Source organism: Mus musculus, chromosome 17 (assembly GCF_000001635.26).
Source record: "Mus musculus strain C57BL/6J chromosome 17, GRCm38.p6 C57BL/6J".
Taxonomy (NCBI): domain Eukaryota; kingdom Metazoa; phylum Chordata; class Mammalia; order Rodentia; family Muridae; genus Mus; species Mus musculus.
The window spans coordinates 56,339,410-56,353,273 of record NC_000083.6 but is presented as its reverse complement, the minus strand read 5'-3'; the positions used below and the strand labels follow the sequence as shown (position 1 = coordinate 56,353,273).

At 52.5% G+C, this 13,864-nt stretch overlaps 1 protein-coding gene across 17 annotated transcripts in view; it reads right to left on the bottom strand.

Moving 5' to 3' along the window:
* Window positions 1-13,864, bottom strand: part of Kdm4b (lysine (K)-specific demethylase 4B) — a 77,805-nt gene that overhangs the window by 50,501 nt on the left and 13,440 nt on the right. For 12 of the 17 annotated variants that reach the window (XM_006523896.2, XM_006523894.2, XM_006523895.2 and 9 more), the window contains exons 2-3: window positions 1,477-1,641; window positions 123-298 (exon numbers count right to left, since the gene is read on the bottom strand). In XM_006523896.2, coding sequence (XP_006523959.1) covers window positions 123-298; window positions 1,477-1,617 — 317 coding nt within the window. In that variant the 5' untranslated portion in view covers window positions 1,618-1,641. Of the gene's footprint in view, window positions 1-122; window positions 299-1,476; window positions 1,642-8,831; window positions 8,941-13,864 lie in introns of all 17 variants that reach the window. The other 5 variants (XM_030249602.1, XM_030249604.1, XM_030249605.1 and 2 more) reach the window with 1 other exon arrangement.

Here is a 13,864-nt window from a genome sequence, read left to right as displayed (position 1 = left end):
AGGCCACATACTGGGATGAGGGAAGCCCCCTAGGGACAGAGACAGGGACAAGGTAAGGGTCAAGCTGGGCCTCTGGAAAGTGAGAAGCCTGAGCAGCAGAGAGACTGCTCTCACCCACATACTTTTCACTATTGGCTAGGCGGCGGTACTCCCCCACAGTCATGGCCTTCTTCTGGATGTTGTACTGTGTGAAAAGCCCCGACTGGCCCGTCACCACCTGCTGAATAGGCGCTGGGATGACCACATCGTCGATGTCATCATACGTCTGCCGTGGCTTCCACTCCTTGGGTGGAATGATCTGCGGGGCCAAGAACGGTGTAGGTGATAGAGCTCCCAAGGGTAGGGGATCCCAGGTCCCCAATTATTTAAGTGCTCCAGGCTAGTGCTGCAGTACAGGCACCACACAACCATGACAAGACAGCTGTGACAAACAAGGGGCAGTTGGGTCCCACTGCAGCAGGCACACACACACACACACACTCACACTCACACATACACACACACATACATGCTCACATTCTTACAGATACCCACACATAAACACACAGACTCAGATTCTTATACTCACACACATATTCTTACACAGACACACCATACACATACATATACACATTCTTACACAGATAGCCACCCACACATTCACATTCTTATAGACATGCACGCATACACACACACAAATACACCATAGCGCGAACACACATACACACACGCACGCACGCACGCACGCACGTACGTACACACACCAGTCAAGGCTGATGAGCCTATGCCCTTGGCTCATACACGGCTCGGCTCATACGGCAGAGCACGGGCCACAGATGCTTGTGGTGTCTGTCCATCTGCCCTCAGAAGGTAGGAAGAGGTGTGTGCTCATGCTGTGCTGTGTGTGCCTAGGGCTCAGATGAAGTCAGCCTCCCCAGCATTCTCTCCCATGGATTAACATAGGTCCACAAGGTTACAGGGAACCTGAGCCACAACTTAGTATGACAGCTCCATTCAGACAGGCAGGCAAAACAGTAGAATGCAAAGTTTAGGCAGAGTCGCAGGGCCCCAAGAACAAGGTACTTAACCTCTGCCACTCCATCAATAATTAAAAGTGTCTCCTGGCACCACCACCCCTAGGCATCAGGTCCCCTTCCAACCCTAGCCCTCCAAAAGCTTTGTCCCTCATAGCAGCAGGTTCTGTGTCCCACCCAAGCTAGGCCACTCCCTAGAGTCAGGAACACAACATGTGCCCTGATTTGGTCTAGGAACCCTGGGCTTGTTCAGAGGGCTCCACTTGTGCACAGGAGCCAACTGTTTGAAACCTGGACTCCATCAGCTATTCTTAGAGCCCTGGATCAGGAGGGCAAATCCAACCTGTCTGAGCCAGCCCAAGCCACAGCCACAAAACCAGTGTCTGCCTCCATGTTTAAGAAGGTCGGGGAGGCAGTGCCACAGTGTCTGGGCACAAAGGAGCTTGGGAGTGGCATGACGCACCTTGGCCAGGCCAGCACGGTGGGCACCCTGCGACTCAATGTACGCCACATATCTGTTGAAGTCCCTGAATTCATCCATGGTGGGGCGGAAAGTCATGATCTTACAGCTGGGGTTCTGGGCGCTGTGGTCCTCGGACCCCATGGTTGCAGCAAAGTGGAGCTACACCTGTGAGGAGATAAGAGCAGTCAGCATAGCCCTGCCATCACCACCTCCAAGCCTCCCTTGGAGGCAACGAAATACCCACAGCTCCTGAGGGCAACAGCAGGCAGCCGTGCCAGGCCAGCAAACCACAAAGCCCCATACTCCCACCAGTCAAAAGCCAAGGTGACACCGGTTGAGTAAACACATAGGAACCCTCCTTCTAAAGCTGACGGGGTCCCAGAAGCTGTGTATTTTCCAATCAGAGGCCCCCTGGAGCCCAGCACTGTTCTCAGCAGGGACCTTCCCATGCAGACCTTGTAGCCTTAGGTCACCACGTCACCCAGGAGCCCTGTGCACATGTGAGAGCACACTGGGCTTGTTCAGAGGGCTCCACTTGTGCACAGGAGCCAACTGTTTGAAACCTGGACTCCATCAGCTATTCTTAGAGCCCTGGATCAGGAGGGCAAATCCAACCTGTCTGAGCCAGCCCAAGCCACAGCTAACATCAACTTACCTGTGCTGGCCTCCTACCTGCCCCTTGTAAAGGGATCTTCTCAGCCAGGTGCCTTCTCCTCACTGGGCAATCATATGGCCTGCAGCCCAGGGTCCAGAAAGGGTTGTGGAGTCCCATCCTCCTAGAGAACTGCCCCCCCACACACACACACACATACACACAGGCCCCAAAGTGGGAGTAGAGAATAGCTCCTATGCATTTCCCAAAGTGTCCACCAAGTGGCAGCACATGCCCATAAATGGAGTAGAGGGCTTGATTACAGCCGTGAGCTAGGCCACCAGTTGGTGTCTGAGCACCCAAAGGCCACAGTCCTTCAGGGCTCTGGAGAGGAATAAGGCTGCGTGCATCACCTGGGTGTCCTGAGGGTCTACTAGACATAGCCCTCAGAGCTCACAGGAGCACAGGGTTTACAGAGGGGGACTGCCAGACATTGTCCTCCAGTACACAAGGGGAAGGCCCTAACCACATAACTAGAAGCTATCCTGCTAGACAACTGACCCCACCAGCAGGTCTCAGGACTGCCACTGCTCCCCAGCAGCCCCACACTAATTGCTGAGCTCACCTGCCACCTCCTAGATGTAGAGGGTGAGAGCTAGGGAAGGATGATGTAGAAGGCACAGCACCTCCTCAGGGGCCCCAGCAGCCTCAGTGTTAGAATGGGCAGGTGGGAGGCACATGGAAGGGCCCAGGACCACTAACTCCTCTCAGCCCTGACCATGGCCCTCCTCCGCTGCCTCACAGGCCACACGAAATGGTGGAGCAGAGTTTCTTCTATGAGCTGAGTCCTGTGCCACAGAGCTGTTCCAGAGCCGGACCACTGGGAACCAATGGCCTGTCTCTCTACCTCGTGGGATAAGGGTGCCTGCACCCACCATTTCCCTTTCACACAGGTTCTCTCCTTCATGATGACTTTGGTCTCCCACCTGCCTGCCTGTCTCTTACTCAAGTCCAATATGGTCGGGGAAAAGGCCCAGGCTGCCACCAGGGTGCTGTGTGGGCACCTGTGACGGGGGATGAGACCTGAGAGCTGTGTCCCATCAAGGGGCCACTTCAGCCCCCACACTGGGTGCTAGTGATAGTGGGGCACAGACAGAGCACCACACTGGTACACAAAATGCAGCTAACCTCCTGCTGGCCACATGAAGGCTCACCAGAAAGAGGGCTAGGACATAGCAGGCAGCACTGCCCAAACATGCAGAGGTCGGAAGGCAACCTGCAGTTGTCAGCTCTCTCCTTCCACAAGTGTGACCCAGGGTTAAACCTCGGAGTTGTCATGCTTGGCAGCAGGTGACTTTACCTGACGAGGACTTGGGATCCTGAAGGTCCCAGCTGCAGATTATCAGCAGAGAATGAGGCCCACACTGACCCCTCTGGCTATCCTGAGAGGCATAGCAGAGGTGTGGACCAGGACTAGTAGAGACAAATATCACTCCCTCCAGAAGAAAAGGACCCTTGGGATAGGAGAAGGGATCAGCCAGAGCTCTCTGGGGCATGCATCACAAGAGATGCAGGGAGATAAGGCTCAAGTCCTAAGAGAAGCTGGACAGGCTGGCAGGTGCAGTGGCCCAGGTCCCCAGGAGAGCCAGGCAGGCCAGGTGCTTTCCACCACAGATGCACCATGAACTTGGGCACCATCTGAGAATCTCCATCTATCTATAGCAACGAGTTACAGCTGCCACTGACATGGGGTACACAAAAGCCCGCAGGACACAGGCGTGCCCATTATCTGCTATGGGCCCAGCACAATGGATTCTAGGTGCCACTCACCTTGAGGCCCTGGGCTAGGCAGGGCTAGTAGCCTCCTACCCAGCCTCAGATTGTATGTGCTGGGCACTGGGGGAAGAGGACAGCCAGCCACCACCTGCTAGCCAGCAAACAGGAAACTCACTGTCTCCACTTAGTGGCAACAACTCCTTATTGCCCACAGGGAAAGTGCCCTGCCCTCCTCCTGCCTGTTAAAACAGGGACTGAGAGTAAGGTGTCCAATAAGACCTACCCAACCCTGCTCCTACTGTTCAGAAACATGTGTCAAGACCAGAGCTTTCAGGCCAGGCTGAGTGGCTGGTGGCCTGCCCTAGGCTATAGCACAGGGTCTGCACACAAAGAGCCTCTGCAATGGCTGCTTCTTCAGTGGGACACTGTGTGGCCAGGCTATGTCATGTCACCTGTACCCCATTGCCTACACACACTTGTCCCACACACACACAAGCCCTAGGACAAAGCCTCCCAGAGGGAAGACTAGGGGCACATAGGCTGGGCTCCAAGGGCCTGAGAAGGCAGGGGGATAGCATTTGGGCTGAGCCCTTTGACACACAGAAGCAATCAGGCACCATGAGGCCAGGACAGCACAGGTGCCACACCCTAGGCAGTACCCTCAGGAAACAGAACAGGAGCCTGACAGGCCCCTCAGTAGTGACACTACAGGTGTCAGTCCTGCTGGTGTCCCAGGGTGTCTTCCCAACCTCCCCTGCTCCTGAAGGTCCCTCCCCCTGGAGGTCTGATACCTCAAACTTCCTGGTGACTCCCAGCTAACCATGGGCTTGGGCTACCATCTTGAGAGACCCCATGACTCAAGCTCAGTCTCCAGCATGGAGGTAGCTACATCTCCCTGTGCCGGTTCCGGGGTGTGGCTGGGCCCATGTTGGGGTTCCTGGACAGGTCTTGCCTGCACAATTTGCCCCTAGAATGCTGACTGCCCCACTCCTCTTACTCTCCTAGCTGTGTGCAAGTTGAGCATGATCCCTGAGCACAAGAAGCCTGCATGCTGTGACAGAAGCACCTCCCAGTCCTCTGCATGCAGCCTTCCTGGCAGCCCTGCCCTCTTTTTCTTTATCTGGGTGAACAGCAGGGGTGGGATGGAGCAAGAAGGGCTGGTAGAAAGAATAAGCTCTGAGGGCCTTGTGTGGTCAGCTGGACTGCAGGAAGGTGGGCTGGAACAGAGGCCAAGGCCGGCTATGAGCCTGGGGCTACGGCTGGTAAGTTTGGAACTTTGTTATTTAACTCGGGAGATGGCAGGGTCACGGGGGCAAGTGGGCAGTGGGCTTGGCACAGCACCAGGAGTAGAAAGGCCAGCCAGACCAAGTGTTCCCAGGAGTTGGCTGTCAGTGCTCCCAGGAGCCGGCTGTCGGGGAACTGCAAGGACCTGCCATGCTTACAGAAGGTACATGGGACATCCATCTAGTTTTGTGTGTGCTTTTTTTCTCTTTTTCTAGATTTATTTATGTATATGAGCATGCTGTCACTGAAACAGATGAAAGCATCAGACCCTATAACTGATGGTTGTAAACCACCATGTAGTTGCTGGGAGCTGAACTCACAACCTCTGGAAGAGCAATCAGTGTTCTTAACCCCTGAGCCATCTCTCTAGCCCCCCACCCCCATCCTATATGTTTAAGGGAGAACTAAAAGATGCCATCTTAAGTCACACCAACACAGGAACAAGGGCCATGACCTGTGACATCACACAGGACCACTCCTCAGAGACAGCTCAGCTGCATCCATCTTTGTGCAGGCACAGAGTGGGTGTCTGGAAGGCACTTGGGAGGCTGAGGTGAAAGGCACTCAAGGCTGTGGAGCGAGAGACAGGATGGATTCAAGTGGAAGTCTGACGTGTGTTCTGAATAAACTGTGGTGCAGGGCAGGACAGAGCTGCTACCAACTGTCACAGCACAGATCGAAGCCTCTGAGACTACAAGAAGCAACTCCTTGAACACTCTGCTCCTGGAGCTTCTGAGCTCCAAAGGCCTAGCATGGCCGCTCTTTTTTCGCTGTAAGGAGCCCCATGGCCACAGCAACTCTGATAAAGAAAAGCATTCGATTGGGGGCTTGCTTACAGTTTCAGAGACTTGTGCATTACTATCATGGTGGGAGCAGAGTGGCACTGAGGCAGTAGCTGAGAGCTTTACATACTGATCCACAGACTGCAGGTAGAGAGACTGAGATTAATATAGGCTTTAGAAACCTCTAAGCCCACCCCAGTAGCATACCTTCAGCAAGTCCATCCCTCCTAATCCCACCTATGCAAATATATGAACCTATGAGGGCCAATCTTACTCAAATACCAAAGCCACTGCCACCATAAACCAGAAAGTCCAATGCAAGTCCATGGCATGATTTCATGTTGCACACAGTAGCCAAACCAGAAACAAGGTAGATAATGGATAAGTATGACCCAACCACACACTGGATTACCAGGCAGCCCTGAACGAGCGTGAGACTCAGATACCCACAGTGTGGAGGGACCTGATGATCTGATGATCAGCTTAAGTGAGAGACCCAGGAAAAAAACTACTTGTGCTGGCTAATTTAATGTCAAGTTGACACAAGCTAGGGTCATCTGAGAGAGCCTCAATTAAGAAAATACCTCTGGAGGAGTTGGAGAAGGGACTGAAGGAGTTGAGGGGGTTTGTAGTCCCATGGAGGGAGCAACATTTGTCAACAGGCCAGACACCCCCGCCTGGAGCTCCCAGGGACTGGACCACAACCAAAGAGTACACATGGAGTGACCCATGGCGCTGGCCACACATGTGACAGAGAATGGCCTTTTTTGGACATCAGTGGGAGGAGCAGCCCTTGAGCCTGAGTGCGTTTAATGCCCCAGTGTAGGGGAATGCCAGGGCAGGAGGATGGGAATGGGTGAGTGGGGAAGCACCCTCATAGAGGCAGGAGGAGGGGGGATGGGAGAGGGGGTTTCCAAAGGGGAAACCTGGAAGGGGGAAAACATTTGAAATGTAAATAAAAAAAATATCCAATAAAAAAAAAGAGGGGAGGGGAGGGGAGGGGAGGGGAGGGGAGGGGAGGGGAGGGGAGGGGAGAAATTGCCTCTTGCTTGGAGGTTGGGCGACATGCACATTAATCCCAGCCCTTGGGAGTCAGAGGCAGCCTTTCCTCCCCAGGTTGCTTTTGGTCATGATGTCTCATCATAGCAATAGAAGCTCTAATAAAACATCACTCAATGTGGGATCCATAACAGGAAATGTCCAAAACAGGCCACCCCATAAATGGGTGCTAGAGGCAGGGGAGAGAGCTAACTAACTGCTCCTGGGATAATGGACAGCTCTGGAACTAGGCAGTGGCACTACTCTGTGAATATACTGCAAACCACTGAGCTGTCTACTCTTGCTTGTAGGCTGAGTGGATGCTCCAGACAGAGAAGCCTGCAGGACCTGCTGAGGGAGCGAGCCCTGTGTGTCCAGAGGACCCTCCCTGCACACTGTGAATTCCCTAGTTTCCTTCTGGGAGCTGGGGAAAGAACTCTTCCGTGGCATTCCGGTAGCCGGGAAGTGGTGGCACATGCCTTGGGAGCACTTGGGAGGCAAAGGCAGGCGGATCTCTGAGTTCAAGGCCAGCCTGGTCTACTGGTCTACAGAGTGAGTTCCAGGACAGCCAGAGCTATACAGAGAAAACCTGTCTCGAGGAAAAAAAAAAAAAAAGAACTCTTCCACTCCCTTCAGGCTCATCCTGGCTCAGAAACCTTGTTTGAGGGCAAAGGCTGTCTGGGGCACTAAGCTTGAAGGACAAAAACAGTTGTTTTAGGAGGTTAAGACACAATGACTTCCAAGCCAGAGCCACCTGTCCACTGTCTCTCAGCCACCAGTGATCCACACTGCCTGCAAGGACAGTGGCTCTGGTTGTTTTGAGCCCAAGAGGCAGTAATCTCTGGTTCAAGACTCTATTGTGCCAGCTTGAGTTAATAAAGCCCAATGCAGACAGGGAGTCCCACCTAAGATGCTGAGCCAGGCCCTGCAGGTCAAGCCTTTTGAGCCGTGGCTTCCCTGTCCACAGCAAGCGGAAAGGCCTCCCCCAGCTCCAATCTGCAATGGCCTGGTCAGCTCAATGGCCTTGCAAAATCACCTTGCTGGGAATCATCCCTGAACCAGGGAGGCGGCAATGAACCCACTTGGCAGTGGCATCTGTCTTCATGGCTCAGAGGTAACATGAAGCCCAACTTGAAACCCCAAAAATTTATCTACAACTTGATAACCCCATCTGGGCCTTTCTCAGCCCTGCACCTTCCTGGGGAACCCCAAGCCACTACAGATGCCCCTGCTAAATTAGCCCTATCCAAGCTGCAGAGCGGTGTAGTGGTCATGCCCAAATTCACACACAAGGCCCAGGACTGTGTCTCTAGCCCCAGACACAAACGAACACACCTGGTTTCCTGAGGGCAGAGGAACCTGCTATGTGAGAGGGTGACTGGTGCCTTTCAAGGGGAGCTAAGAAGGGCACGGGTGGACACAACATCTCACACTGGGCGGGGACTCTGATGGCCACCACAGACACATGGTGAGCACTGGACAGTGCATTAACACGATTCACACTTCACAGAGAGGCTGGGGTGTGGCTTGGTGCTAAGCATGGATCAGCATACACAAAGCCCTGGGTTCACCCTTGGAAACACCACCCCACAAACAGGCTCTCTTTCTATAGATCCTGCTTTTAAAGGATTTTTAAGTTATGTATGTGCTTGTGTGTGCACATGTCTGTGTGTGTACATGTGAGAAGCAGCAGCACCCTGCAAAGTGCAGATGAAAGCTATGTGTGCTTGTGAATACAGGGCTCTGCAGATGCCAGGAGTTTTGATTGTGAGCCCCTGACAAGGGTGCTGGTCCTCTAGAAGAGCAGCGACTGCTCTTAAGCACCAAACCATCTCTCCAGCACTCAGGCCAGCCAACCTGTCTCCTTGGGCCTGGCCACTTACCTGAGGGTTCCAGAAGATCCCAAGGGGCTGAAGTGGCCAGATGACCCAGGCTCAAGGAAGCAGGCAGGTTGCTTCCTGTCAGGCACCTCCAGCAGTAGCAGTGTCCTGCCTACAAAGTGCAGATGAGAGCTTGTGACTAAGCTACATGGCTGCAGCCCCTGCCTGTCCAACCAGGCACAGTCCTTGCCCTGCCATTGTTCAAGCAGGCTGTCCCCAGCTCTCTGCTGCCCCACTGTGAGCTAGCATAGTGAGAGCTGGGAGCAGTCAAGTAACAATAGAGAAGCCGCAGACAGCTACTGATTTTCAAGTTTAGCCAAGTGTAATGGCACATGCCTGTCACCCCAGCACTCGGGAGGTGAAGAAGGAGGGCAGGAACTTGAGGCCAGCGTCAGCTACACACCAAGTCTGAGGCATACCTGTGCTACATATGACACACTGCAAGTCTCAGCTACACACCAAGTCTGGGGTCAGCCTGGGCTACACCTGGCCTCAAAGAGCACAAAGTGCCTGGCTCCTTTCAAAGTCCCTGACCTTTAGAGTTAGGTCAGTGTAGTCCCCACCAGTGAGCCACCATTTAGTGCACAGGGACTCAAATGCTCAGGGCTTGGTGACAAGACGTGCCACTGTGGCACTAGGACCTTGTGACTGGAGCCTGTGGCTGAGGTTACCAATCTGCAACCTTTATGGCCCCCACCTATGCCTTTTGTCCCAACTGTCCTGGGCTCTAGCTTCCTTTGTCACTGCTCAGATGCTCAGCCTTGCCCAACTTGGCCCGTGCCTGAGGAAAGCTCTTCCCCTATACACTTCCTAAATAGTGACAGGCTAACAACCCTCCCATCACCCAAGATCCTACCACACCACACCCCAACTGTCACCATGCCTTCAGGATCCCCTGGGCTAGTCTTCCCAGGCCCAGCACCAGCAAGAACCCCATTCTCTCTCCCTCCTCCTCTGCTGTCTGGAAACTGCCCCGTCCCTGGGGCTCTTGACCTTGTCCCTGCTGTCCCCCACTCTGCTTCTAGGCAGGCCCAGCACCAAGTCACAACCTTCTCTCTGAAAGAACAGAGAATTCAACAGAGGAGCTGGAGAGATGGCTCAGTGGGTGAGAGTGCTTGCTGCACAGGACTTGAGTCCAAATCCCAGCACCCAGCTAAAGGGCAGCACTGAGCTGCCAGCAGGGGTAAGGGAGTGTGAGTACGGGGAGTAGAGGTAAAGGTGTTTATAGAGATAGGAGCTTGCAGACCACCAGTCCAGCAAAAAAATGATATCAAACAGCTCAGGATAGGAAACTTCCAAGAACTGAACAAGAATGGGTGGGAGGTAGCTGGGGCAGCCATGGGTTCCAGCCCCAACACCTCCAGCAATAAAAGACCTAGTCCTGCCAGGTGTGGTGGTGCACACCTTTAATCCTAGCACCTGGGAGGCAGAGGCAGGCGGATTTCTGAGTTTGAGGCCAGCCTGGTCTACAGAGTGAGTTCCAGGACAGCCAGGACTACATAGAAACCCTGTCTCGAAAACAAAAAACAAAAAACAAAAAACAAAAACACACACACACAAAAGAGAGAGAGAGAGAGACAGACAGACAGACAGACAGACACTGGTAGCAAGAGCTACCATGCAAAAGCTACTAGAGTTGAGATTTCTGAATAGACCCACACTAAAGATCTGTGCTAAGGCTAGACCCATTAATGGGGAGAGTGGGTTTTGTTCAAGAAAAGTTCCTGCAATATACATGGATGGATGAATGAATTTAGACCCTCAGACCACACACAAAAACAATTCTAAACCAGTCCAGAACAAATTTTAAAATCAAACATCAAACCCTAAGAGTATTTGTGGCCTTGAATATTTGTAGTTTTCAGACAAGGGGTAAGAGGTAACATGCACTGGCCTCTGAACTCAAAGGCTGCCTCTCTCTTTATCATGGCTCTCAGGAAATACCTGAAAGCCACAAGTCCAAGAAGACCAGAGTTCAGAAAAAAGTCTTCACCACTCAACCACAAGAAGACAAGAGACCGGGGGCTGGAGAGATGGCTCAGCGGTTAAGAGCACTAACTGCTCTTCCGAAGGTCCTGAGTTCAAATCCCAGCAACCACATGATGGCTCACAACCATCTGTAATGAGATTGGATGCCCTCGTCTGGAGTGCCTTAAGACAGCTACAGTGTACTTACATATAATAAATAAATATTAAAAAAAAAAAAAGACAAGAGACCAGTATCCTGAATACACAACGAGCTCACCGTTTGTCCTGGCTAGTTTCATGTCCACTTGACACAAGCCAGAGTCATCAGAGAGGAGGGAGCCTCAACTGAGAAAATGCCTCCATAAAATCTAACTGTAGATTTTTAAGCCTGTAAGACATTTTCTTAATTAGTGGTTGATGGAGGAGTGTCCAGCCCACTGTGGGTAGGGCCGTCCCTGGGCTGGCAGTCTTGGGTTCTATCAGAAGCAGGCTGAACAAGCCAGGGGGAGCAAGCCAGTAAACAGCACCCTCCATGGTCTCTACAGCAGCTCTGCCTCCAGGTTCCTGCCCTATTCGAGTTCCTTCAGTAATAGACTACAATATGAAAGTATAAACTCAAAAAACCCTTTCCTCCCCAATTTGCTTTGGTCTTGGTATTTCATCACAGTATTGAACCCCTAAGATACCACACAACCACAAGAAAAGGGACCAGCATTCAGAACATAGAGCCCTTGACACTCAAACAAAGACAAGCCATGAAAAGTCAGGCAAGGGTCTGAGCAGACACTGCCTCAGAGACATCTGGGGCCAACAGAAGCAGCTGCTAGCATAGAGCAGTGGAACAATCACACTGGAGATGGAGGAGCATGCTCTTGACCTGCACTGGGCATAGACTCTATCATGGTTCTGAGAGCTGTAGAGAACAGCTGACAAGCTTGAGCAGACAGCCACTGCAGCATCACAGCTCTTGAACATCACAGGGCTCTTGTATAGCCCTGTTCTCCAAGCAAAATCCCAGCAGATCTGCAGCAGCAACTCTACCACAGCATGAAGGACTCCATCCACCAGGGTGTCCCAGGCCGGCCACCAAGGAGACCAAGGGGCCACAGAAAGCCACTGCCTCAGCAGGTAACTGCCTGTCTGGACAAGAGTCCACACTTCACACGATAAGAAGTCCCCACTTCTCCCCAGCCCAAGTCCCCAAAATAGAAACCCAAGCAGGACACAGCTGCTACAAAAAGGGGTTCCCTGTGTTGCTACAGATCCCTCTTGGCCCTAGATAGGTGCAGGAACAGGAAGCCAGGCTCTGTTCCCACAGTGAGCTCCCAGCAGATATGTCTCTCCCCAGCATCTCTGGGGTGTCATTAGGGTCAGGCCACAGTCTTGGGGCTCTCAACTGAGCCTTGGCTGACATGATCACACAGGTATCAGGAAAGTGGCTCAAGGGGGAAATCTTCAGCTTTCCCAACACCAACTCTATCCAGATGGATCAAGACAGAGATGACCAGGGACAGGCCACACAGGCTTGCCAATATCCTCCAGTGTGTTGTGACAGGAAACCCAACCCAGGAGGGGGTATGGCAAGGAGACACAGAAGCTGGCATGATGGGAATGTTGTCAAGCAGAGGAGCAAGGCAAGGCTGGCAGCAGGACCTGTGGACATACCACTACAACCAGTCATCTCTGGAGATGGACTTCAGATATGCCTAAAGACCCAGGGTGTGACAACAGACAGTGAGGACATCCAGAGTCCCAAGTTCCCTGCTTGAAGTCGAAGGAGGATGGATGTGAGGTCAAAGTTTGTGACAACAGGGTAGCTGCAGATGGCAGAAACAGCCAGACCACTGCCTTCTGCCACAAGCAAGGCCCTGGCACAGGGGGATGCCCAGGAGCCTCTCTACAATCCCTAGGGGAGCTCAGGAATGCCCCACCGGTACACCCACCACTTTCCAGAGGAACAACCTGTCCACAGCCCTACCCCTTCAACTCTGCTGTTACTATTGTAGTCTAACCTCTAATAATCCCCTGCCACCTGGGAACAATGGGATCTGCACAGCCACAGAAGAGTGGTCCATAGGCCTGAGGGGACAGGTGACCAGCATACCATGGACAAACATCTTAGTGGCCAGCTGCTGTGAGGAGGACATTTTCAATTACTTTGATTACATTTTCATTTGTTCATCTTGTATGTGAGTGCACATGCCATGACCCGGGTGTGGCAGTCAGAGGACAACGTGTCACCATGTGGCCTGGCATGGCCGCAAGCTCCTTACCCACTAAGCCCTCTTACCAGCCTAGAACCACTTTTCCTCTTGGAAGTCAATCGTACTAGTCCCCCAGGACTTTGTCACAGAAATAGACAGTGGAATATAAGAGGACCGAGACATAGCTAAAGATGGCACATGCCTGTCATCCTTGTTCTCGTGGGCGAAAGCAGGGGACTTAGGAGTTTAAGGCTATCTGGGACTACAAAGCCAGACTCTGTCTCGAAAAACAGAAAAAATCAAAATTTAAAACTGTCCGGCATGTTGGCGCACATCCTTAATCCCAGCACTGAGGAGCAGGCAGACAGAATTCTGCCAGTTTAAGCCCAGCGTAGGCCAAGAACAGGACAGGGCGGGGCTACACAGTGAGACCCTGTCTGAAAACCCAGGAAGGAAGGAAGGAAGGAAGGAAGGAAGGAAGGAAGGAAGGAAGGAAGGAAGGAAACTGAATTAAATACAAGTTTACAAGTTGGAGGGCTAAGCACACCAGCTGCTCCTCTGTGGCACCCTCCGTCCCCAGCACCATGTCAGATGGCTCCAGCTCCAGGGACCTGACGTCCTCTCTGGCCTCCTCAGGCACTGTACTCATACACATATAATTTAATTAAATGCTAACATTTAAAAGCTATAAAATAAAATCAATAAAAGTTGGGAGCTGAGACAGTTCAACAGGTAAAGGTGCCTTGGGGTCCTGCGTGGTGGAAGGGAGACTGAGGGCTGAAACCTGCTCTCTGAGCTCCCACACATACTGAGGAAGACCACCCTCATACACACACACAAGTAAAGAAATAACCAAACGCAACT